Below are 25,461 nucleotides of genomic sequence, written 5' to 3'. Positions count from 1 at the left end.
TACTCCAGAAAAAGCGAAAATGATCACAGAACACGAACCAGGAGCTCGGGAGGGAAGACGGGTGGCGGACGCGAAGGCAGGTGTCCTCTCCCAACGCTGGGATGCAGCAGTAAGTCCAGAATCTTAAAAGTCGTTTGAACTTGAACAATCCCTTCTACTTCGCTTCAACTTCCTCAGGAAAATTCAGGTAAGTTTACTAAACAGATGAGTCCATTTCCAGGAAATATCTAGCATGAACAGATCGTTGGGGATGGAAAGTCGACTGGGGTACCCGGGCTGGGGGAGGGGCAGCTTGGCAAACGGGGAGGGACAGATTAACAGACACGAACCTTCCTTTCTGGGGTGGTGAAAGTGTTCCAAGCTAGATGTGACAATCGCTCAGCTCTGAATGCACCGGAGCCGGTGAAGGCCCGGTGAGGGCGGACGGGCCACAAATTCCTTCTCAGTCTGTCTGGTGTTGAAATTACCCTCCTCCATGCCCCGATTTAACAAAATACCGAGGGAAACATGAACGGGCATGCGTGTGTCTGCAGAAACATGGGGAGTGACGGTCCCCTAGCCGACGAACAGGGCCCAGATGCTGAGCGGAGACAATTCTGGGGACAAGAACGTGGGTCCCTGCTACGTTCCTCGCTGTGCTTTCCTGCATTGCCGTTCGTGTTTCAAGCTCCCCGAGAAGGAAGACAGGAATAGGTGCGGTGGGGCGGGCTGAGCTGTCCGCCCCACTCCGGACCTGGCGGTGGAGCGGGGGAGCACCCATGGCCCGGCCTGGCGCGCTCAGAGTCCCGCGTGGCCTCCTACTCCGTGCACGCGCCCCCCTCGCCGCCCGCTCAGCCTCGCGGTGGCACCTGACTGCCGACACCTCCCTCCTGAGGCTCAGACTCACGCCTGGTTGTCTGCAGCGAATGTCCGAGGAGGCATCTCGAATCTTACACGTCGAAACTCGAATTTGTAATCCCACCCTGTCGGAAACAAAGCTCTACACTTCCCTCGATGTCCCGGGTCGGCCTCTGACGGCGCGCAGCCCGCCAGGGTCACCCCCCGATTCCCAAGGCACAAGGAAATCCTGTTGATTCTACTTCCAAAACATACCAGGATCCAAGGTCGTCTCCACACGTCCTCACCCCGCCCCGGGCCCGCCACGGCCAGACCGAGCCTGTCTGACCCACAAGCCTCCTGCCTGTTTTCCCTGTTTCTGACTTGGTCCATTCTCATTCTACCGACAACGTGGCCTCCAGGGAGACCCCGTCAAATCCCGAGGAAGTCAGTGGCCACCACGTAATCGTGCTTCTTGGTGCCCACACCCTGCCAGTCACGGTGAACCACACCAGCCTGCGCCTTGCTCCCACCGATGAGCTATGGACAGCAGTGGTGCCTCTCCCGGCTGGACCTCGGGAGCTGCGGCAGCCTCCGTCTGCCCCTCCCTGGAGCGCTGGCCTGAGACGGTCCCGCAGGAAGGCAGTCTACACAGCAGAGGACACGTTCACTTGCAGAAGGCAGGAGCCCCCGCTCAGAGACAGACAGGAGAGAAACAGACGTTCCAGCCCACCCGTCTTCCAGGCCCAGGCAGCCACGCAAGGGAGGGCAGGTGGAAGCCGCCAAGACACCAAAGCATAAGAAGTAACAAATCACTGTTTCGGGGGCGACTTGTTCCGCGGCAACAGGTCCCAGCTACAAGCCCACGAGACAGACCAGTGCGTGACTGCGCAGTGACTCCCCGGGTCTCCCAAAACTTGAGGCCACGGTCGTCCACGGACAGGGTTCTGCACCCACGGCTCGCCCCTTCCAACCACAATTCCTTAAACCCACAGGCCACGATTTCCCCCGAGGACCCCTTCGCCAGCGGCTCCCTCCCCACTGCACCCTGACGTCCGCCCGGCCCCATCCCTCGGTCTGCCAGTGAGTGTCACCATCTCGGCAAGTCCTCGCGGACCACCTGGCCCGGCCCCAGTCCCTCCCCTGTCCTCCTTCCCTGCTCTGTCGTCCTCCACAGAACACACCCCCACCTAGTGTACCACTTACTGCACGTTTATGTGCTACCTACATGTTTTTGCCTGTTTTGTTCAGTGTGGGATCTCCAGGGCCTGAGACCATGCCTGGCACGCAGGAGGGGCTTGGGGAGTGTCTGGTGAGTGAGTGTTTCTGCTCGTTCCCAGCCACCTTGCCCTGCTGAGCTCTGCGCCGTGAGCCCCTCGGGGACCTGCAGGGGCGGGAGGCTGAAGACCCCACGCCAGTTTCCCGCCTGTGAGGCCAGAGGAGCAGGTGGGACTAGGATGGGTGGCCCACACCTGTGGGGTTTCAGAGCTGCGCGCCCAGAGGACCCCAGGTAGTTACCCTGAGACGGCCACTGAACATGTCCCCTGCTCCGTCAGCAGCCCCATCAAAAGACTGACCCTCCCCTTGATTCTGAGCAAGCAGCCGTGGCCCCAGCGAAATGCACAATGTGGACAAAGTGTTGCTGTGGGACTTTCCAGGGTGGGTCAGAAGGCACCATGGCGTCACCAGGCCCTCACGGGATGCCGGACCTTGGGGGCCAGCCAGCCACCGTGTTGTGAGGAAGCCCCGGCCGGCCACGTGCAGAGGACCCAGGCGGCTGGTCCAACTCCCAACCCTGCCCCATGCTGCCCCGTTCACCTCAAGAGGGAAAAAGATAGGTTATCCCCACCACAACCCACCCAGACTGCAGACTTATGAGCAAAACAAGTGTTTCTGTTGTTTTAAACTGCTGGGTTTCCTCGCGTGCCCCTGGTGACTGGCGTGGGCTCGGAAGTTCATCGAGCTCCTCGGGAAATCCAAGAGGTCAGGATGGGCAACCCACGTTACAGAGAACTAGGGCGCAGCAAAGGCCAGCCCTCACCCCAGCTCACACAGCTGGCGATGCGGTCACGGGAACACCGTGCGTCTGTCCCTGAAGGCTCAGTGCTCCCGTCCCCTGACCCCTGCCCCTCCGTCTGGACCACGAAGCCCGAGGAGGCATGGCCGACATTCAGGCTGTCCTCCAGCCACAGTGGTGGCGATGCTGGCGACGGTGAACCCCTTCTCCTCCGAAGGGCAGGAGCTCTGGGAAAGCGGCCAGGGAAGGGAGTGTGAGCCAAGACCTGCTGTGCGTGTCTGGATCCTCATTAGCAGCCGCGAAGTCCACTTCCCCTGCCAAGGGGCCGGGGCGGAGGGACGATAGGCAAGGCTCTGCGGAGGTGGGCTCCGGCCATGGGCCCCCCGTGAAGGTCCCAAACCAGACATCATGAGCTCAGAGACCCTCTCTCCCCGGAAACCCAGCACGTTGCCCGGATCCGTCCTCGCTGAGCAGCGGGCCAGACGCTCTCCTCAGCCGTGCACACCCGTGCCAGGCCCATCCGGCACGACGGTGTGGGCACACAGAGACGCACACACATGAGGCCACACGTGTCCACACACACGTCTACAGACCAGAATATGTCCGTCCTTCAACGCACACTCACATGTGCACACGTGCCCGCATTTCCACACGCCCTTCCCAGGAAGCCGGCTCTGTCTCCCTGGACAGGAATTTCTCCAAGGTTCCTTGGAACCACGGACTTCTCCTGCCTCCGCGGGGCTGCTGCCTCCGCACTTCTCCTGGCGCGGGGCACGCCTTGCCACCTCGCTAGATCAGGGCATTGGTCTAGCGCTGCCCACGCCGTCCAGAAAAGCCAGACTGATCTTTACTAAATGTGGGCCGATAACAGAAGAACAACAGAGAAAATCACTAAAACCAAAGGGGGCAGCAAACGGATCCTGACCGGAAAGAAAGGACAGACACGTGTAACTAAAACCAGGAGGGAGAGGCGCACGCCTGCCGACCTCACGGACACCTCGGGTCTGGAAGGGGTTACCACGGACACGTCAGACACCGACACAAAGGTACAAACACTTAGAAAGCCGCCAACTATCGAGAATGACAAAGATGTAAAAAACCTTAATGGATCTGTCCCGAGCAGACGCCAAGTCAGTCATCAGGAGACTTGCCACCAGCAACAGCCCAGACCCGATGGCTTCACTGGTGACTCCTGACAACGTCTAAAGATGAATTAATGTAATCGTTCCCAAACTCTTCCCGAAGATGGACTTGCCGGGGCTTTCCACAGAGTCGACCCCTGATGCCAGCACCACGAATCACGAGGATGCTGCAGGCCACTGTCCGTCGTGAACACAGACGAGGTCCCAGCCACACGGCCACGAGCCCATGTCAGCGGCACCAGCCTGTGACGGTAACACGACCGAGACACAGTCCATACCGGGAAGACAAGATGGGCTACCATGCAACAGTGGTGAGTGCCCCATATCGATAAAGGAGAAGCCACCCGGTCACCTGGACAGACCCCCCCCGCCCCGCCCCATGCAAAAGCCCCTCACTCCCAGTCAAAGCTGGTCCCGCTCGACGCATGCAGGCCCCATGTGACCCCGTCCTCCTGTCCTCCTGTTCGTCCCGCCACACTGAGCAGAGGGTCCTCGTGGTTCCTCAGGCCCAGCAGGTGCGCGGCTGCCTCAGGACCCTAATGACCCCCCAGCCCCCCTTCACGTCCTGCAGGAGGCCTTAGGTCCTCAGCCAGCACGGCCTCCAGGGGAGCCCACCCCCGACGCTCCCGTCTTCCTTATCGAAGCATGTGCCCTGGGAAATACTGCGACACGCGCTCATGTGACTCACCTGCCCGCTGCCTCCCTCAGGGGGACGTAACCCCCAGTGGCCGCGTTGCTTTCGTGTCACCCGCCGCCTTGACTGCGGCACTGAAACCAGCACGCCCCTCACACGTGTTTGTTGAGTGAATGAATGATGTGAATTCCTGGTGCTGTGTCCCAGGCCCAGCACTGAGGAGGATGGGAACTGCCCTGGGTCCCCCGGGGCTGGGAGAGGGGTCAGAGCCTGAGCAAGAGACGCTGAGAGCCCCGGGAGTGGAGCGAGGGTGGGGCCTGGTGGTCAGCAGAGGCTCCGTGGATGGATGGGGCAGGGAGGGAGCCACGAGGGGTCTGCAGGGGGACGGGGCCGCGAAGGCCATCCAGGAGTCCACTGGGGGCTTTGGGAGCCGGCAGGAGGAGCTGGACCCAGTTCCAGAGGCCCCAGGGAGCCCGGGAAGGTCCACGGTGTCCCTGGTCATGTGGGGAAGAGAGACCGTGATAGGGGAGCAGGGAGGCCAGCGGCCCAGGAAGGCGGCTCCTGGCACAGGGCCCGGAGAAAGACAGAAGGCATGTGCCGTGCCAGGCAGAGGGCACCGGCAGAAGAGTGCAGGCCCGGACGTGTGAGGGTTCTGTGACCGGCGCCGGGCGGGCGGGCAGGACCCGGGTCATGAGCCAGAACATCCATCAGACGGAAGCATGGAGAGGGCCTCTCCTCAGGAGGTCCAGAAGGTTCCGCTCTCCTCCTGGAAGGCTGGAGCCAGGCCTAGGGGGGCTTATGCTGTTGGTACCACGGCCAGGCCTGAGCACGAGCCCCAGAAAGGAGCAGCATCCTGGCACCCGAGGGAGGAGGGACTCATCCCAGGCCTGCCCGCCATCCTGCCCTGCAGCCCCTCACCCCCGTGCCAGGCATTGAGAATCTCTCCCGCTGGCCCTGTCAGCCAGAGCACAGTTTCATCTCCAGACGAGCCATCCAGCTCTGGAGAGGTGCCAGGCTGCAGAGGGGAAGACAGCTGTGTCCCCTGAACACAGCCAAGGAGCAGTCTCCAGAGCCAGCCAGGACCACGGCAGAAGCGGGCCTGGCAGGGGTCCGGGCCCCCGCCGCTGCCAGAACAGGCCTGTAGTGGGCCTCCATCTGCCTTCAAGGTCGGGCCCACGCAGCCCCCGCCAGCCGGGATGCTGGTCCCACTCGGGCTCCCGCTCCCTCAGCCAGGACGCCGCCAGTGCCTGTCCAGGCTCGGCTCCTCCCCTCAGGGACCACAAGATCAGTACAGCGTCTGCGAGCTGAGTCTCCACCTCCTCTGTCCCACGGTCTGTGCTGCTGTCTCTGGGCCTCTGTCTTCCAATCTGTGAGCGGCGGGGAGAAGCCCTTCCCCACAAGGCGCTGTGAGGGCCACGTGCAGGCACGCGCAGAACACGAGCCGGTGGGACCTGTCTGTTCGCCAGGGACTCAGCCAAAGCCCACCCACGGCTGGACACGGGTGAGCAGCGCCCACACTGAGAGACGCGCCAGCCCCCGCGACAGGCTTGGGGAGGAGCGTGCTGTCCCCCTCCCCACCCCGGGCGCTGCAGGGCGTTCATCTGAGGAGTGAGGACGCGGGTGAAGGGCTCTGGGTGGCCCAACCGCAGTCAGAGGACGCCAGCAACACGCCCACCCTCCCGCGCCAGACAGCACCGCAAGGACACCCCAGCTCATTGCCCGGGAGCATCGGGATGACAGGGCGGGGCACGTCCTGAGTGCAGGCAGGGGTCGGACAGATGCCACGGAGGGGAGACAGGCCTGAGGGTCCCAAGAGGGGAGCCCTGCAGGGTCCAGGCAGGAGCAGCCAGAAGGGAGGCCACCTTGGAAACAAGCAGGGGGAAGCCGTGCCAAGACAGAGGCAACAGTGTCACCTGCACCGAGAACCAAATGATGCAAATAGCAGGGCTCCAAGACCCACAAAGGGCCCCTGTGCACAGAGCCAGCGGCATCTGGGCCCCAGCAGAGCAACCCCAGACTCCGGGAATCCTGCCCCAACCAAGTCGGCCACAGCTCCCTCTTGCCCCAGTGCGGGGCTCTGGGCCTGGACACAGAGTATGCAGACGCGGAACCAAAGCTGTGGTTGAAATGGGACCTGGCTTTTCCAGGGCACGAGGGTAACAGGAAAAGCGATGAGATCTGGCTGTGGGATCTGGCCATGGGCTGTGATTTGCCTTCCGAGTCCAGCCTGCTCAGGGGCATCTGTGTCTGTGGTGGGGACCCCAGGGCCTTGGGACAGGAGGAGAGGGGAAGGGGAGCCCATCTGGCGGGGGAAGAATCATAGGTCCCTTCCCACTGGGTGGGACCATCAGGGCTGGGGGATGGGGAGCCATGTGTTGGGGGTGCACACAGCTCCCCAACACACCGCAGTGCCCAGTGGACCCACACATGTGCTGAGCCCAAGCATGAGCGTAGGACGGTCCGCAAAGGCTCTTGGAGAAGCCATTGCACAAGGCATGGCGGATGAGCAGTGTTCAGGATGCCCAGGAGGGGCAGTGCCCTGGCAGAGGCCGGGAGGCGTGAGCGGTGTGAAGCAGTGACAGGAACATGGGTTAGTGTCAGACCATCCCACAAGGGCGCTGGCCTCGGCCACGGCCCATACGGGCCTCACGGCCCCCCTCACACCCTCTGTGTCCTCGAGCTCCCAGCGTATCAGAGCCGTCAGTCCCGCTCTCTCCAACCAGAGCATTAACCAGGTCAGAGGACAAGCCTTAGAGTCAGGGCCGCTCAGGCTCGAAGCCCAGCTCTGCTCCTTCCCAGCTGTGCTGCTCTTGGTAAACCTCCGTTTACCCGTCTGTGAAATGGGGGTACCAGAGGCTCCCTGGGCGGCTTCAGAGGTGGAGGCTGGGCACGGAAGGAGCCCACGTGAACAGGGGTGACCCACTCCCCATGCCCCGCACCGTGCCAGGGGCTCTCACTTACGTAGGAGGCCAGGAGAGTGACCCGGGCCAGGATGAGAGCCAGGAAGAGGCAGAGGGCGGCGGCAAGCAGGCTGCAGGCGCAGATGAGGGGCTCGGCCCGCGGGTTGACTTTCTTGTACCTCCTCGCAGCCTCTGCTCCCAGGACAACCCCAATGATGCCGGTCACCACAGTGAGTATCCCAAAAATCAGGCTGAGGACAAAGAATAGAGCAGGGTCCGTGAGCCAGGCGGGGTTGGCCCTGTCCTGGGGCTCGGCTCCCAGTGCAGGACCGGGTACCTATGGTGAATGTGGCTGTGGACCCCTCCCTCTCCCTCCAAACCAAGGCTCCAGGGTCCTCAGGGTCCTGATCAGGGGCCCATATACTCCCCCTCCCCCATCCCCATTCCTGCCTCATCGTGGGGATCTCACCAGCCATGAGGGCGACCGGCCCACCACCCCCACCTCCGGGGAGCTTCTCCGACCACCCCCCATCCCGAAGCTCCCCCCTCAGAAATCTCAGCTGCCCCACTCTGGCCCCAAGCAGCTCGCCTTCTCACTCCGCACACAGTTGGGAATGGAGGCACGGGAATGTTTATTTGTTGAGCTCCTAGGATACACCTGGCCCTCATCAAGCTTTGCACACACCCTCCCGAACCCCAATGTTCCACGCGGCCTTGGCAGAGCTCTCGAGCTGCCCCCACCTGCCACACTCCCTTTCCCACCCACTCCCCCCTCCAGCTGCACTTGGCTCCCCGGCACCCGCCTAGGGAGAGCCGGCCCTCCAGAACAGACCCCACAGGTCCCCAGAGCGTGTGTTCCAAAATACAGATCTCCCAACCCCCACTGGAAACCATCCACCGGCTCTCAGACACCCACCGGATTCGTGCCAGCCCACGTGACGCACGTGGCCCTTCCTTCATGGTCTCATCCTAGTTGACCTCAACCCTGTGCCCCTAGCTCCAACCTCTTCTGCCCCCAGGCGAGTTTCTGTCCCCACTTCAGACTTTTACTCCTCCATCGGGTTAAAGCCTCTGCCTTCGACTCCGGTCATGATCTCAGGGTCCTGGGATCAAGCCCCGCATCGGGCTCTCTGCTCAGCGGGGAGCCTGCTTCCCCCTCTCTCTCTGCCTGCCTTTCTGCCTACTTGTGATCTCTGTCAAATAAATAAATAAATCTTAAAAAAAAAAAAAAAAGTCCTGCAAGTTCTATGCTGACCCTCTGCACAATAGGCCTGGTGAAGCAGCAGTCCGGCTCCTACTTCGGTGCCCCAGGGGTGGGGAGTTCACTACCCCCACACAGCCCCTTCCCTGTGCACCAGCTCTGAGTGGCGGGAGTCCTCCCAGGGCCGGAGCTGGAATCCTGTGTCCTGGAGCTTCCTGCCCTTCTGCGTCCTCACCCTGGGGTGACCCCAACCACAGAGTGGGGACTAACAGCTGAGGTGGGTGTGGAACCCCAGCACTGGGACCTTCTACCTGCTCTGTGATGGGCTGAATGGTGCCCCCCACAATGGCTAGGTCCTAACCTCCAGAACTGTGCAACACAGACTTCAGCGCAAAACAGACTTTGTCTATGGGATTCCATTAAGCATTCTGAGATGGGGAATTATTCTCCATGTTCGAGGGTCCCTACAGGCCACCGCCAGCATCTCTGTAAGAGGGAAGCTCAAGGAGACTTGAGACACAGAGGACAAGGCAACAGGACCACGGCCGCAGAGACTGTGGATGCGGCCACATGCCGGGGCACACCAGCAGCCCCCAAATGAGAAGAGGCAGGAGGACTGCCCCCTGAAGCTTTGGAGGGGGTGTAGTCTCTCAGGGCTCCACTCTGGCCCCATGAAACCCCTCTGGAGGCCCAGCCTCAGGACCTTGGAGAACAATTCTTTTGCTCTAAGCACCACACCTGTGCCACTTGCCACTGGGGCCTAGGACATCGCTGGCCACACAGGGTCCATGGAGGAGCCCAGTCGGAGGACGAAGCCAGCGCTGAGAAAGGGGAGCTGACTTACCCCAGGATGCAGAGCCAGAGAGCGTCAGACAAGAACATGAGTTCTACCTGTCCCCCCGCAATGTGTCCGGGCCGCTGCAGGACCCCCGACGTGTCCAGGCTGCTGTGGGACTTTGAGGGCCCCGTCTGTGTCCCCGGGAGAGAACAAGCTAGCGGTAGAGCCGAGACCAGCAGCACAATCTCGCAGGCTGCCTTCCTGCGCTCTGTCCCTGAGGCTTCCGCATGAGCACCTGCCCTGTCCCGGGCCACGACGTTCAAGTCCCCAGCAGTCACGGGAGGCTCTGGAGGCTCCAGGATGCGGCACTGGGAGCACCGGCCCCAGAGTCAGACGGGTCTGAGGCTGGGTCTGCGGCCTGGACGGCTCATTAACCTTTCTGACCTCCCATCTTCTCGCTCCATAACACGGAGCAACAGGTTTTGCCATAAACACTCAGAGGGTCTTCCAGGTAAATGCTCCCCATTCCGGCTTGAACTAATGAAGAGGCTTAAGAAGTAACGACGGGAAAAGGGAAGGGAGCTCCGGGCAGGCCAGCCAGGCCAAGGCACAGACACGCAGGAGGCATGCAGCATTCTAGAAATCACATGAGCTCCTTCCAGGCTCCAGTGGGGGAGATGGAGACAGAGGGGAGGCCGGGGACAAGGAGGGGGACACGGGTGTCAGGGGGCTACACACCATGTCCCTGAGCCTCGAGGAGCTCAGCCCCTGGGTACTGAGAAGCCAAGCAGAGATGAGGAGGAGGAGGAGAAAGGGAGTAACGGGGGCCTGGGGCTGAGCTGGAGAGATGCTGGCCTGGGCACAGCGCAGGACAAGGTGGGGACAGGAGGACGCTGCCCTCCGGGTGGCTTTTTCCCCCACCCCAACATTCTGGCAGCTTTCCTGGGACTCTTGGGGCCCCAGATGAGGCAAAGAACACGAGTCAGTGCACGTGCAAACTTCCCAGCCCCGAAAGGGATGCAGCATCCCCGGACCTCGATTTGCCATCTGTGAACGGGGAAGGCCTCACACCGCAGGTCCCACCGTCCCGCAGGCCCCTCAGAAGCCTCACTCCCATACCAAGTGCCTCCCAGACCCCCACAGCAGCCCAAGAGCAGGAGAACTGGGGCCCAGAGGGGACGAGGCTCCTCTCCTGTGGCCCCCAGAGCCCTAGGACCTCAGCCGGAGCAGATCCAGGCCTGCCATGCCGCCAAGGTCCCAAATCCTGGTTTCTGTACAGAGACGCTGATCTCGGGGGCTCAGAGCGGCCAGAGCACTTGCCCGCCAGGAGCCCCCTAACCTGGGCGGCGCCCGGGACTCCCGGAGGCCCCTCACCTGTCCTGGCTATTGCACGGATCCTGGAGGCAGGGAGGCTGCAGTCCATGCACCACACGGGCCTCAAACAGAAACTTGGGGGCCCAGAAGCCCAGGGCTCCAGTCACAAAGGTTATGGCCGTCACCCCAAGGGTCGACCACACAAAACTCCAGCTGCAAGAGAAAGTGCCCTGGCTGAGACCCCTGGGAGAGGGCCAGGGCTTCGGGCTGGCTGCCCCTGTCATGCACCGCCCCATCCCGGGGGCACTCTGGCCCCCCAGGTGCTCCGGATTCTCATGGCGTCACCCACGAGCCCTGCACTCCCCCCTCCACGCGTTCCTTCTCACTGGCCCTTCCTCCCCGATCTCTGTGGGACCAGCTCTCCCCCTCCCAGATGGCCCCAAGCCAAGATCACATTCTCCAGGAAGCTGTCCCCGCTGCCCCCACCTTCCTCCAAGTGCCCTCCACCGGCCGCATGGCTCCGTATCAAAGAGAGCTGGTCCCGTCCGCGCCCCACATTCCAGTAAATCAGGAGGCTTGGGAGTGCGGTTGACTCCTGTTTGCCTCCCCGCCCATGCCTGGAACATGGATGGACGCACTCCCACGAGGCCTGCAGAGGTGAGTGATGAACTCCCAGCATCCCCATCCCCCCCCCCACAGCCCTGGGAGAATCACATCCATTGAATAAAGGAAGGGAGTAACGTTCCAAGTCTCGGGTCACTCGGGGATAAGGCAGCGACCGAGCCAGCATCCAGGCTCACACCGCCTCCTTCCCAGCCCCTACGGTCCCATGGCAGGGCGAGAAGGGGTCCTCCAAGTGAGGGAGGGGTGTGTCCATTGGTGAGCTCAGAGGAGGGAGAAGGCTGTGAGCCTTGGGGCTCCCTGGAGGCCGGGCGGGGCAGGGCGGGGCTGCTGGGCAGACGGGGGTTTTCAGTGACTCAAAGGGAAGAGCGGGGACACTCACTTTCTCCCCAGGTACCTGACATCCTCACACCAGCTGCTCCTTGGGTCCCCCACGGCCGCCTCTTCCTGCTTCTCAGCAGCTCCCCTGGGTGGGTCTGGAACCAGCACGATAAGCAGGATCAAGGCCACGGCTTCCAGGCAAGGCATGACCTGGGCATGGGAGGGCCCGGAAAGCTCAGGACCACACAAACACGCCTGGGACCCTGGAGCTCCTGCCGGTGACGAGCCACGTGGCCCAGGGTCTGGGGGGCTTTGCGCCCTGGGGGCGGGGCAGGGGTCTCACTTCTTGGCTGCTGGATATACGGAAAGCTTGACATCTCCTCAGCCCTAGGAGCACAACCTCTCTGCGGAGTAGTGTCCCCTTAGGACTCCCTTTAATGTGTCCAGTAGACACGACTCCCTCGGGGCTCATGAGCCTGACCAGGGGGACTCACCACCTGCGCCCGCCAGGTATGTTCTGCCCCAAGCTGTTCCCACCCTTGGCTGTCCCTCCCAGAGACCCCACGATGCAGCATGTACGGCCCCCACCCACGTTACAAGCCGCTTGCTTGAGCTCACACCGCTAGCAAACCCAGCAGCCAGCATCTGAACCCAGGGCCATGACCTCCACAGCCATGTTCCATCGGATGTCTGAAGCTGCCAAGGTCTGATCCCTCCCATGGCGCCAGCAACCATGCCAAGTGGCTAAGGCCACTGGAGGCTGGAAAGTCCCTGCCGGGGGATTGGAGGGAAGAAGAGGAGGCTGGACTCACTCGGAAGGCCCAACGCCAGTTCCCAGTCAGCTGCAACACGGCCGACCCCAGCACGTAGCCCAGACCGCTGCGATAGAGGGGCAAGGAGGGCAGGCAGTGAGGGTGGGGGGCAGGTACAAGCCGGCAAGGCCAGCCTGAGCTGGGGCCCCCACCCAAGACGCTGCTGCTGTTCACAGCCCTGTCACGGGAAATGTGAGCCACGTGAGGCCCAGGTGTCCGCTGCCCTTGGTCAAGTCACTGGTGACCTCTGGCTCCAGGCCCATCCCCTGCACCACTGCCCAATGCGGCCCTATCTGAAGACCCAGGGCTCAGCCCTGCCTGAGTCAGGCGATTCCAGGAAACCCGGATTAGAGCTCAGAGGTCAGATTGCAAATCCCACTCTGACCTACACAAACCTGCCCCCACCCTCACTGCCCCAGGGGTGCCTGGCCCAGGCCCACACACGCCCCAAGTGGGCCTTCCCCAGTGTCCTAGGGTAGAGGGAACACCTGTATTATCTCTAACCCTTAAGACAGCCCATCGGCCTGTGTCCTCGCCCCCTTTACAGATGAGGAAACTGAGGCCCAGAGAAGTAAAGGGACAGGACAAGGAAGGGGGAGGGCTGGGATGCAAATTCCATCCCTAGTCCAGTTTCTGTCCTGGCTCCTGTGGGCCTCAGTTTACCACCTAGGGAAGTGGGTCCTGGGTGGTACCAACCTTCCAACAGGAATAAAGATGTAGAAGATGGCCAGCACCCGAGTCCGCTGATCCCTCACAAAGAGGTCGCCCAGGACGGTGGGCGCGATGGTGGAGAAGCTGGCCGAGCCTATGCCCACGACCCCCCGGGACAGGAAGAAGAGCCAGGAATACTGGGCAAGGAAACACAAGACCCCAGTGAGTCCCAGGATCACCCATGGGGGGAGGGACCAGAGTGTGGACACGGCCCCCAGGGAAGGAGGGGCCCGGGCTAAAGACCCCTGGCTAGCCTCCCCGCCAGGGCCCCCAGCATCACACGGGCGCCCCCTGCTGATGCCTGCAGCCACAACCGGCCCCTTGTCCGGGGAGCCCTTTTTCTGAGCGTCAACCTTTGCGCGGCAGGCCAGTTCCAGTGGACAGTAGCGGTCACCCGCACACGCCCCCAGCAGGCAGCAGCCGGTCGTGCAGGAGAGGAAGGCTCCCATGGACAGCATCTAAGGGGGTCCTCCCTAGGCCCTGGAGGGCGCCCCTGCCGCCAGCCTGGAGCCCGGAATGGACGGAGGCCAGCGCATCCGCCTTTCCAAGGGAGAAACCAGGCGGGGGTAGGTCCCCAGTGGCCTGGCAGGGGTGTGGGCACCTACCTGGGGGGAGATGAAGGAGCTGGAGAGGCCTGTCCCCGACCAGAGCAGGATCCCAATACTCAGGGCGGCTTTGCGGCTGTGGCGATCGCCCAGGTAGCCGAACACCGGTGCGGAGAGCAGCAGGCAGCAGACGAAGACTGGAGGGGACAGGCAGGGCCGCATGCATCTCCCGCTGCGGCGGGCGGGCGTGCGTGCGGGCCTCCTGGCCCCCCCGAGTAACCGGGCTCAGATGCTACAGTGGGCACCGCGGCAGTGGGCGGGAGCCAGGAGGAGGAAAAGGTACCCCAACCCCCCGATCTCCGCCTAACCCATAACCCAACGCCCAGAGTAAGGGGACTGGGAAGGGGAGTGGAGGGTCCCGGCGGGCTCACAGTGCACAGCTCTGAGCATGCCCCCAAGTGCCCACGGGGCTGTGGCCCAGAGTGAGGGCAGACGCGGCCTCGGGGCAGCTCAGGGGCCCCCAGGGCTCCCTGCCCGGACCCTGTCTCTGCAGAACACCCCTCCTCGCACCGGCCGGCGGGCTGGGTCCGATTTTGCTACCGCACCCCTGCTGGGGCGGTGGGGGCGGCGGGAGGCGAGGGCGGTCGGCCCGGGCTCGGCCTCCAGCAGGGTTTCGCGGGGTCGGCGGCCGGTCCCGGACCCCGTCGTGGTGCTGCCCACTCGGTGAAGCAGACCCTCCGACCCGCGGCGGGACGAGCGAGCCCGGCGGCTGCCCCGCGAGCGGAAGAAGCTGCCGCCCGTCTGCGGGACTCGCCGCGGGCACGGGTACCCTCGCGGCTCGGGTCCCTTCTCTGCAGGTGCAGCGGACCGTCTGGACCCGCGTACGCCGAGGCCCCGCCCACCCTCGGTCCCCATTCGCTGAGCGCAGATGATTGACGCGGCCCGAGCCGAATGAGCGCCAGACCCGCCCGGTGCGGTCCCAGCCCCTCCCATCTCCTGGGGCGGCTCTAGCAGCCCGCTAAGCCGCCCGCGGTTGCAGGAATTAGGCCAGTTTGGACCCACAAAACCTGGCAATTTAATACGGTTCGACCGAATACCCCCACAGAAAATGGTCCTCGGTGTCCGTGGCGTTTAGAATTTAACAGCTTCTGCCAACACGGCCATATCCGTGTCCGCGGGCGCAGAAGCGCGTGCCATGGCCCCGGCTGGCACCTGACGCATCAGTCGCACGCACTGTTTTCGCTCCTTTAACGGTTGAAAAGCGGACAGTGTCTCGATGGTGTTTCAGTCTGCATCGTCCATCTGTCCAATGAAGCTGAGCAGGTTACGGAGCTCACATCCTCTGCCGTTTGGAATTACCACGCAGATGGTAGGGCTAGAGGACCTGGGCTCTCACCCTGAACCAAAGACAGCCCTAACCCTAACCCTAACCCTAACCCTAACCCTAACCCTAACCCTAACCCTAACCCTAACCCTAACCTGTGTGCCTGTGGGTAAGCTCCTTAACTCTTCTGCCCCACTCCAGTCAGTGATAGGAAATGGTAACTGTGCTTCCCACAGAAGGTTACAGAGAAAATGAAACAAAACAAAACGTAGGACAGGCAGCACCTAGCATTAGGTGACCGCCTTGTAACTGTCACCCATCGTCATCTCTAACTGCATTTGTGGTGTCAACTGCTGTTGCACGGAAGAGTGTAGCCTCTGTGGACTCAAGCCTATCACTCTTCCTCTGGCCGGGGTGGTTTGTCTTCTTAAGGTGTATCTTCTCTCCCCGAAGGTTGTAGAAATATTTCCCTGAGTCCTCTAATAGTTTTATGAGGTTTGGGGCAGGGATCCCTTATAGATATAAACAGCTTCACCCTGAAGACTCCCTGAGATGGAGAAACCTGCCCTAGGGGGAAGGCACCCTCACACAGGTGCATGCCCCGGCTCCTGGCAGCTCCAGATTCGGTGGCTTGGGAGAAAAAATGGAAGGAGTGAAGGAGCAGGGGGTGAACAGGAGGGCTCTACAGGCAGCTGCCAGGACTCAAATCCCAGCTGCGGGACCTTCAGCAAGCCCACAGCCTCTCTGTGGCTCAGGTTTGTCATGGGGAGAACGGCACAACCATAACAAGAATCCCTAACCCTGTGGGATTGTTGTGAAGGGTGAATGGGTCAGTCTCACAGGGCACTTGAGACAGTGTCTGGCACACAGCGAAGGCCACATCAGTGTTGGTTTTAAATATTACCCATCAGTGGACCAACCCCAGGAACCTTCTGTCCCATTGGGAGGGTCAGGTCCGACCGCCGCTGACCCCCCCCTCCGCTCCATCTTACAGCTGAGCCACACCCTCTCCGTCAGGGGCTTCCTGCATTCTGTGCTCTGTGGACAAACAGCACCGTGGGGCTCGGGTCTTACATAAGGCCTTACACCAGGACTGGGGAAGGTGAAGACTCCCCCGAGGTCATGGGAGAGACAGAGCCTGGTCGTCAGGCCTCCAGCCCCCTGCTCTCTCCACACACCTCTCGGGGCTGCTTCTGCAGTGCTGACCCTCCCTTCACCCACTGCACACCCCGGGCACGCGCACAACTCCCCGACACTTGCACACACATGCACATGCTTCTCTCTCCACAGCATCTCACTTATGGGAGCCTCGTGGTGACAACCCAGCTCACTAAGCAGGGGAGCATCAGGGAAGATGGATAGTGACTCAACGGCCATCATCTGTTTAATCTAGAAGGTTGTGGGGACTGAGCCCAGAGGGTCTCGCTTTGGCTCCTCAAAGGTCGGCATCTGCTGCTGGCCTCTGCCTCGAGACAAGAGCGGTTGGAAAACACACGTGGTCTAAAGCCAAGGTCTGCTGGCTCTTTGCCCCAGGGCCTTAAGAGAGAAGCTTTGTTTAAATAGTTGCAAAGGATGTGATTTCCATCACTATTGTATTTTTTTACTATATTTTCATCCAAATCCTTGGGGCTGCGGGTCACGTTGGGAAATGTGATGTGATCACTGACCCCATCTCATCCCTGACGGGAAAAGGCTGCTATCTCCACACATTGGCTCTAAAGGGCAAAACCAGTCCTTATTTGACAGATCAAGCCAACAAATCAGGCTGACTGCCTGTCAGAAAGATGTTAAAATGCTGGCTTCATCTTTGCTAATTGAAATAAATGTGTTGACACCCATCCGTGAGACATCTCCCTTCTGAACTGTAAATCCTAGATAAATCGGCCGTCGCGCCAGCAGGACAGCCAGATAAGGCTTGGCACTGGGCCGTGGGCATGTGGCCTGGAGGAAGCCTCCCCAGTGAGTTTCTCCTGACACGCTCTCTGCCTGGCTTCCACGGCTTGCCCCGCAGATGCCGAGCACCCGTGGGGATCCCCTCTGTCTGGCACCCCGGAGGCTTTCCCACCCCAGGGCAGAGCACCAAAGAAACACTCAGAATAGGGAGGAGGGATGGTCTCTGTTTGAACAGAGGTGGGAAGGAAGAACCAGAGGCTATTTCTTAGACGTGTCCATTTTAGGAAAGAAAAACCCAGGCTTGAGGGTCTGTAAATAGATTCTTTCAAAACTCTGGTCATGTCGACCCAAGAAAGTGTTTGTGACCCCCCCCAGGGGCCCCGCACCCCAGCGTAAGAGACTTGTTCTGAGGTGTTGGGGTTGCAGACTGTTACGGGAGGGGAGCACAGGCAGGAGCCATGCGTGGGCTAGTTATGTGTCTGTGTGTGACCTTGGAATGGGAGGTGTCACTGCTCCCCACTCCTGGACCCCATATGAACCCATGCGGCAAATACAGATCTCTGTTGGTCCGTCTGCCTGTGTTCTGTAGGCCGGAACTTTCAGGTCCGTGGAGGAAAGCCCAGAGCAGGACTGCCCAGCCCCAGCCAGTCTCCGGCGTTGCGCTGAGCCGGGCAGGGATGAGTGACCCATCAGCGTGGCCTGAGGCTCTCCAGCCCCATGCCCCTGCTCCTTCAGCAGCACCAGCGCTCAAACCCAAGACGGCTGCTCAGGTGCCAGGGCTCAGCCCACCTTCTCCATCCTCCCACCCATGCTGGCCCTCAGCCAACCCCTCAGTGCCCCTCCTCTGCATCAGGGGTGCGTGGCGGGGCTCAGCCTGACCCCCGCTCCAGCATGAGACCCGGGCCCCAGCTCCAGAGCAAGGACTCAGTCCTTACCTGTCTGAAGCAGACCGGCATTGCTATCGCTGATCTGAAAAAAGTTCTGTATGTCCAGCAGCATCCCTGTGGACAGACGGACAGTGCTCAGGATGTGGGAAGGGGTCCCCTGGGCCTCTAAGGGCAGCTGGCCCGCCTGTGGGATGGGGCGCCAGCTGACCAGCACAGCACAGAGTGCGGCCCACTGTTCTCGTCCCCTTCCTCCCACACACATGCAAGCACACACGCGTGCAGATGGGGGGACCGGCGCCTAGAGAGACCTGCACACATCAGCACACATACAGGAACATGTACCCCAGAGGCCCAAACGCACACCCACGTTCACGCACGAGCACCCACCCCGGGACAGAGAGGCAGACACGCAGATCCACATCCGTCCACACAAATGGGCATGCACAGAGAAACACACTCTTGGGGCACAGACACACACACGCGCACACGCACGCGTGCACACGGAGTCTGCTTGCCACAGGCCTGCTTGCATTCGCACTCATGCAGGGCTGCTGTTCACATCCTCCTCCAAGGGGCTGACGGCTCCCTGTTGCTGCCCAGGGCACAGCTTACTTAGACTACGGTGTTAATGACTAGGCAGCCCCGCTTGGGTACAAACTCCAGACATTCCTGGATGTACATACCTGCGTGAGCACGGACGCGCCAAGACACACGTGCCCTGGGCTGCACATGCGCACACACAAGCATGCGCTTCCAGAGACATGAGCAGAGAGATGGTGCCCCCGAGAGCTTCAGAGACAGGTCCCACTTGGGTCCAACCTTAGCCCCAGCTCCCTGAGGGAGACAGACCCTTGCTGCAACACCAGCAGGGCCTCGAAAGCCCTTCCAAGTTCCCCCCAGGCCACAGGCCAATGCAGCGCCCCTGAGCCTTTGGCAGTACGTCAGCAGGGCTTAGTCAGAGTGGAGGCACCTGCTTAGCTGAGCTGGGAGGCTCAGGCCCCAGCATCAGGAAGCCCTTAGCAATCCTTGTGGTCATTCGGTTATGAGCCGGCACCCGAGCTGGACCCTGCAGGTGTCTGCAGGTCCCCTCAGAGGCGGAGGCCGTCAGGGTCCCCACGGGGCTCCAGCCACGCCCACGGCTGTGCTGTGGGCATCCCAGCCAGAGGCAGTCCCCTTTGCCCACAGATGGGGTCTGCAGAAATGCCCACCCGCACCTCCAAGACCTGTCAGCAGGGCCGAGAAGCAGAGACACCAAGTACCAGATTCTTGTTGAGACCTTTGCTTTGGGCCCAAATGCCACAGCGTGCAGCTGTCCCAGCCTGTCCGTCTGTCCTTCCTTTTTAATAACATTAATCACATGAATAAGACAGAAGACTTGCCCCGGGTTGTATCCACTCCTGGGCTCCTCCCAGGGCCTCCAGGGCTGGGAGTGGACTCAGCCTCCTTCTCCCCTTCAGCCCTGAAGAGCTGCTCCCCACAAGGCACTGGAGCTGCAGGGAAAACCGCCCGCCCCAGGGGTCCCTGCCACTCACCCTGCATGGTTTCACTTCTCCGGGCCTCCTTGTCCCGGCAAGTGACCTCGGCCCTGCTTTCCACCCAGCGGGAGGAAGTCCCAACAGGAAGGGCCTCTGCTGGCGGGACTTGGGGCCTCCCCAGCCTGCGGGGCCACCAGGCCTCTCTGCCCCTCCAGGCTCAGCTTGGGCCCTGGCCCCACACACCTCCACACCCACTCAGGCCTCTGCCGAATGCATCGCAGCAGCCCCGGAACCGGAACCCTGGGCTTGTTCTGCCTGCACCAATCTCATTCTAGTCTCCCCACCCCCAAAATTGTCTATGGCCCCCCATTGCCTCAACAGAAGGCCCAGAATCCCAGCATGGCACCCAGGAAGCCTGTGATCTGGTCCCAAAACCATTTTGAGCAATCCCTGCTGTCTCCCCTCCAGCCACCTCGCCAGAGCACTCCCCCTGCTCCATCACCTGGGCCCACGCTGACCCCTCACTCAGCACCCTCCCCTCACCCCACCTCCTGCCTCCAACATTCTCAGCTTCAGACCCACCCAAATGCCCCATGTTCTGAGTTCGGCCAGAACCCTCAGTTGCCGTCCCGGGGCCACCCAGCAAACGTCCAGCCTGCTCAGTCCTGTGTGTGCCCTCTGAGCTCCCCAGAGACGGATGGCGTCTGCAGCTCGCATCCTGCTTGCTCCGTCCCTGCCTGGTAGGCTGAGCCTGTCTCTGGTGCACTGGGGTCCTGGCCTCAGGGCTGCTGCAGGTGACCCCATACAGCAGCCCCCCAGCCCGGCCTGGGCTTCCCTTGGCCCCACGACGTGGGCATTCCCAAGCTCTGGAACCAATGGACGGACCCTCCCTGGGTCTGCCCACAGGGTCGTTCAGTCAATCTTGAATGATTCAGTGATCAAGAGAGAAAAGGGGGTTATGTCTTGTCTGAAGGCGTGAACGAGTGAGTTAGGTGAATGTGGCTGAGAAGAGCGGGCGGGCGCCTCGGGGCCTCCACGAAGGAGGTCAGAATGTGCGAGGCCTGCACACAACCCCCGGTCCCAGAAGCATGCGGCCTGCCATCTCGTGCCCACCCTGCCAGCCACAGCCTCCCTCAGCGTCCCACCCGAACCTCCAGTCCTTCCCCCGAAGGAGCAGCCCTCCCTGCGGCCCTCGCCGCCCTGCTGTGTGCACATGCCTGGGTGGGGGCTGGGATGGGATCTCCAAGCCCCCCTCACCCCGTTGGGGCTTGGCTGGAACCCCTCCAGGGCTGAGAAGGGCAGGGCCGCCCTGCACGAGGGGACGGTCTGCAGGACATGGGGCCCCGTGGGCATGCAGTACTGGCCGGGGGGGGGGGGGGGGGGGCGGCCGTGAGCTGGCGGCCACAGGTGCTTCCCAGGGTGCCATCCACCAGGGCCACCTCACCTGCGACGATGAACCAGTTCATGTAGTTGAGCAGGTTGATGTAGCAGAGGACTGCGGCGGCCACACGAGCTCTCCCGCGGGACAGGCTCCAGGGGCTGGACACCATCCGGGGGGCCCACGCACCTTCTCCCGAGGCTCCAGGCTGCCTGCCCGGCCTGGGCACCCGGCTCTCCGCCGACGTGCCGCCATCCATGACAGCCTGAGTTCCTGTCCCGGAGGTGTCAGGGCAGAGGCACATGGGCTCTGCACCGAGTCACTTCCTGTGGGCTCCCGGCCTCCCGACCTCAGAGCAGCTGCCCTAACTGCTCAGCATCTTATCTCAGGTTCCTGCCAAGCCAGCCCCCGGCTGGCCCCGGAGGTTTCACCAGCCCCAGATCTGAGGCCCACGGGGGGGGCCCATACTGGGAGGCCGGACATGACGGTCCCCTCGACCCAGACTGTGGCTTCGGCAGCTGCAGTGAGGAAGAGAAGCTTCATGCGACAGGAAATGAGTTGAGTCTTCGGAGCCCTAGTCTCCAAAAGAGGTTCGAGGGCTGCCCACACAGGACCTGGGCGGCAAGCGCAGGACATGAGCTGGGCCAAACCGGGAAGGCTAAGTGCTGGCCAGGAGAGCAGCACCCAGCTGGGAGTGAGGCCAGCACCTGCTCTGCTCTGGGGCCCCATGGGGGTGGAGCAGAGGAGTGAGGGAGGGACTGCCGCCAGGAGCACAACGGATTCAAAATCCAGGGGGTGGAGGCACCTGGGTGGCTCAGTGGGTTAAGCCTCTGCCTTCGGCTCAGGTCATGATCCCGGGGTCCTGGGATGGAGCCCCGTGTCAGGCTCTCTGCTCAGCAGGGAGCCTGCTTCCCTTCCTCTCTCTCTGCCTGCCTCTCTGCCTACGTGTGGTCTCTCTCTATCAAGTAAATAAATTAAAATCTTAAAAAAAAAAAAAATCCAGGGGGTGGTTTGGAAGAGAGGCTGGGTACTGGCACAGTCTCCAACGGTCTCTTTACAGGATGTTTATTGGGGCTGTAACTGTGCAGTAGAGGAACCAGGCAATGTCCAGACCAATTAAAGGAACACCACCGCCAAGAGCAGAGGATGTGTGCATCTCCCCCAAGAGGCTCTGAGCTGGCCCCATGTCACCGAGGCAGTGTTCCCATCAGCAATCCACCACCCTAATCTAATGAGGAAACGTCAGACACACCCAAACTGCAGGACACGGTATTGTTTTTACTAGACTATGTTCTAGGGAAGTTTTAGGACCATAGCAAGATTGAGCAGCCGCTGGTTCTCTCACACACCCGCTGCCCCCCCACACCCATGGTCTTCCCCACTGTCAACACCCCCACCACGGGCACGTTGTGATGACTGATGAGCCTACGCTCACACGTCATTGTAACTCAACGGCCATCACTTACATCAGGGTTTGGTCTTGATGGTGCACGTTCTGGGGGTTAGACCAGGGTCTGAGGTCTATCTGTCCTTGGAGTACCACACAGGGAAGTTCCATTGACCTAAAAGTCCTCTGTGCGCTGTCCACGTCCCTGCCCGCCCCTGGCAATCACTCCTGTTGGACCCCCTCCCCCCCATAGCTGTGTCTTCCAGGAAGCCACAGGGTCAGAATCAATGGTAGAGAGCCCCTCCAGACTGCCTTGTTCACTCAGCGACATGCATTGACGGGGCTTCCACGTCGTGTCATGGCTTGGGGAGTCACTAACGTTCATGCTGCATAACACGCCATTGTCTGGATGGACCATATTTTATTTATCCATTCATCTGCTGGAGGACATGTCAGTGGACTGTAGGTTCTGGTGGTTGTAAATAAAGCCGTCCAGACCATCTGTGTGCGAGCGCTTGCGTGCGCTCCGGGTTCCACTCCCTAGACTGCACGGTGTGGGTGTGGAACACGATCTTTTCAGTAGGGACTATATTCACTGTTTAAGATTTATTTATTTCCTTGAGAAAGAGCATGCACATGGGGGTGGGGGGGGCAAAGGGAGAGAGAATCCCAAGCAGACTGCATGCCAAGCAGGAAGCCTGACACAGGGCTTGATCCCACGACCCTGCAATCAGGACCAGAGCTGAAATCAAGAGTCGGACACTTAACCAACTAAACCACCCAAATGCCCCTTTAAGGAAGGGTATTATCCAAAATACCAAAGTCCTCAAGGACTCAGGTAGACCAAGGACTTGTTTAGATTAAAGGAGGTGAAAGAGCTATGATAAGTCAGTGCAACAGGTTGTCCAGACAGGGTCCTGCACTGGAGGGAATCACGTGTTACTGGATCAGCTAATAAGACCGGAATGCAGACGGTAGACCCGGAAGACAGACACCAGCATGGTCGTACTGAAGTTGATGACGGTGACGTGTTTGTGTAGATGAAGACCTTATGCCAAAGTATATAAGGGTAATGACTGCGGTATATGCAACTGGCCCTCAAGTCATTCAGGGGAAGAAAGGTAGAGACCACACGAGAGCCGATAGGGCAAGATGTAAAGAGGAGAGGAGTTTGGGTAAAGATGGCATGGGTTTTCCATACCATATTGTAATTTTTCTATAAGTCGGAGATCATTTCCCAATAAGCAAAGCACAAAAGGATGAACAACCCAATTAGAAACAGGCAGCAGGGACGCCTGGGTGGCTCAGTTGGTTAAGCAGCTGCCTTCGGCTCAGGTCATGATCCCAGCGTCCTGGGATCGAGTCCCACATCGGGATCCTTGCTCCACAGGGAGCCTGCTTCTCCCTCTGCCTCTGCCTTCCACTCTGTCTGCCTGTGCTCGCTCTCACTCGCTCTCTCTCTGACAAATAAATAAATAAAATCTAAAAAGAAAAAAAGAAAGAAAGAAACAGGCAGCAGACTTGGGTAGGTTTCTGCAAGGATGTACAAAGGGCCAATGTGCATGTGAAGAGATGCTCACAGTCGCTCGGCCCTAAGGAAAGGCCAGTCCTCACCACAATAAAGATGGACGTCCTTTGCACAGCTCCCAGGTGGGCTCTGCATTGGGTCTGCAAATGTTCTCACTGGAATAGTGTCATGGAAGATGCTTTGTCTCTTAAAAAAAAAAAAAAAACCACCAATGAGAAACCCACTCACACACACTAAGATGACTGGGAGTAAAATTTTTTTCATTAAAAAAAAATAACAAGTTTGGTGTGGATGTGTGGGTAAATTAAAACTTTCATACATTGCTAGTGGGAATGGAAAAATGGTTCAGCTTCCATGGAAAACACTGTAGTTGTTCTCCAAAAAGGTCAAACTTGGAATTACCCCCATGACCAGCAATTCCGCTCCTAGGTGTATACCCAGAAGGGTTGAAAACAGGGACTCGGGCAAGTACATGCCCATGAATGTCCACAGAAGCACTACTTGCCATTGCCCAAAGGCAGAGACAGCCCAAAAGCCCACCAGCTGGTAAACAGGCTGGTAAACCCTCTCGGTCCCCTCCCTCTTCTGGAGTTTGTACTCTATCTTTCAATCAACTTCACTATCACTCGATAAACTTTGCTGCCTACCAAGAGCAAACAAACAAAAAAACAGGCAAACCAAATGCAGGTTGTGCATGCAATGAAATATTGTCCAGGCACAAAAAGGGATGGGGTCCTGATCCTCGTGGCTGAACACTGACCCTCGAAACACTACGCTAAGTGACAGAAATCACACACTGGGGTCACACACTGTGTGATTCCATTTATGCAAAATATTCTGGGTGGTTAAGGCCACAGACACAGAAAGCAGACTCGTGGTTGCCAGGGGCTGGGAGGAGCAGGAAATGATCGGTGGGTTTGGGGTCTTGCAAGGGGTGATGGGATGTGTTGGAACCGGACAAAGGTGGTGGTGTCACAACACTGAAAGGACCGAATGCCACTGGATCCACTGGACCGTATGCTCTGAAATGTTTAGTCTTAACATTATGTGAGGTTCACGGCGACTTTTTAAAACGCACTAAAGCAAGCCAAGAAAAAGCCAATCTGGAGACACGTCAAGAATGTGAGCTTTGCAGGACGACCGACCAGGGCTCAAGTTCCAACTTTGCTTCTTCCGAGCCGCACCTAGGGCAAGGCCACAACCCCTGTGGGCCTCAGGGTCCTCATGGGGATAGTCACGCAGTGAACTATCGAACCATCAGGGTCAAGTGCGTGGAGCTTTCCCTGCTGGCCCGGTGTGGGGGAAGGGGGGCCTCATAGGAGGCGTCTGTGGAGGGGGAGGCTGGCCTTTACTACTGCGGGTCAGGGACGCTCCCGCAGCGTGGGGGGTGGGGGTGGTCTTGGCACAGCATGGGGAAGCTCAGAATCAGGCTCTGGAACAAGAGCACGAGCAGCCCCAGGGCTGAAGGCCTGCCCACGGGGCTAGGTCGCCGGGCGTCCCTCCGGTCCGCACAGCCCAGGCTCCTCACCCGCGATCCGGGTCCTGCCAGCACGCGCCCCTGCTCCTGCGGCTGCGTGGTTGCTGTGCTGTAGACAAGGTCATCCTTGAAAACTTCCCAGAATTCGGCCAGGTGTTGAGGAAGTGCTCGGGGTGGCCGTTCAGCAAAGTGGGGTTCCCCTGGCTCAGGTGGTGGGGACGTCGATCCCGGACCCACCCTCAGCTACGGGACAGGCCGAGCTATATCCTCGGGTAGAGCGATGAGAACAGACCCAGTACG

The 25,461-nt window shown here is 60.4% G+C and overlaps 1 protein-coding gene and 1 long non-coding RNA gene across 14 annotated transcripts in view; one reads left to right on the top strand and one right to left on the bottom strand.

The window, feature by feature from the left end:
* The window catches only part of SPNS3 (sphingolipid transporter 3 (putative)), a 34,204-nt gene extending 12,653 nt beyond the window's left edge, over positions 1-21,551 (bottom strand). Inside the window, exons 1-10 of one of the 10 annotated variants that reach the window (XM_013060389.2) lie at positions 19,449-19,664; positions 18,600-18,750; positions 17,965-18,030; positions 13,873-14,009; positions 13,253-13,404; positions 12,557-12,623; positions 11,806-11,899; positions 11,289-11,451; positions 10,863-11,015; positions 7,571-7,760 (exon numbers count right to left, since the gene is read on the bottom strand). In XM_013060389.2, the coding sequence (XP_012915843.1) occupies positions 7,571-7,760; positions 10,863-11,015; positions 11,289-11,451; positions 11,806-11,899; positions 12,557-12,623; positions 13,253-13,404; positions 13,873-14,009; positions 17,965-18,030; positions 18,600-18,663 (1,086 nt within the window). In that variant the 5' untranslated portion in view covers positions 18,664-18,750; positions 19,449-19,664. Of the gene's footprint in view, positions 1-7,570; positions 7,761-10,862; positions 11,016-11,288; positions 11,452-11,805; positions 11,955-12,556; positions 12,624-13,252; positions 13,405-13,872; positions 14,010-17,964; positions 18,031-18,599; positions 18,751-19,448; positions 19,665-20,835 lie in introns of those variants that run through there. The other 9 variants (XM_013060386.2, XM_013060383.2, XM_013060384.2 and 6 more) reach the window with 9 other exon arrangements.
* Positions 11,329-17,063, top strand: LOC123392920. 4 transcript variants are annotated; one of them, XR_006607626.1, is made up of 5 exons: positions 11,329-11,459; positions 11,817-12,254; positions 12,417-13,429; positions 13,634-16,238; positions 16,427-17,063. It is a non-coding gene; the product is annotated as an uncharacterized LOC123392920 (long non-coding RNA). The 4 variants fall into 4 exon arrangements; XR_006607627.1 differs by having other exon boundaries at positions 11,817-13,429; positions 13,634-15,891; positions 16,131-16,238; XR_006607625.1 differs by having other exon boundaries at positions 11,817-13,429; positions 13,634-15,891.
* Positions 21,552-25,461: the final 3,910 nt, after the last annotated feature.

Source organism: Mustela putorius, unplaced genomic scaffold, assembly GCF_011764305.1.
Source record: "Mustela putorius furo isolate JIRA1106 unplaced genomic scaffold, ASM1176430v1.1 tig00000695_pilon_pilon_pilon, whole genome shotgun sequence".
NCBI lineage: Eukaryota > Metazoa > Chordata > Mammalia > Carnivora > Mustelidae > Mustela > Mustela putorius.
Note: the sequence above shows the minus strand (reverse complement) of the source record. Positions and strands in the feature narration are given on the sequence as shown.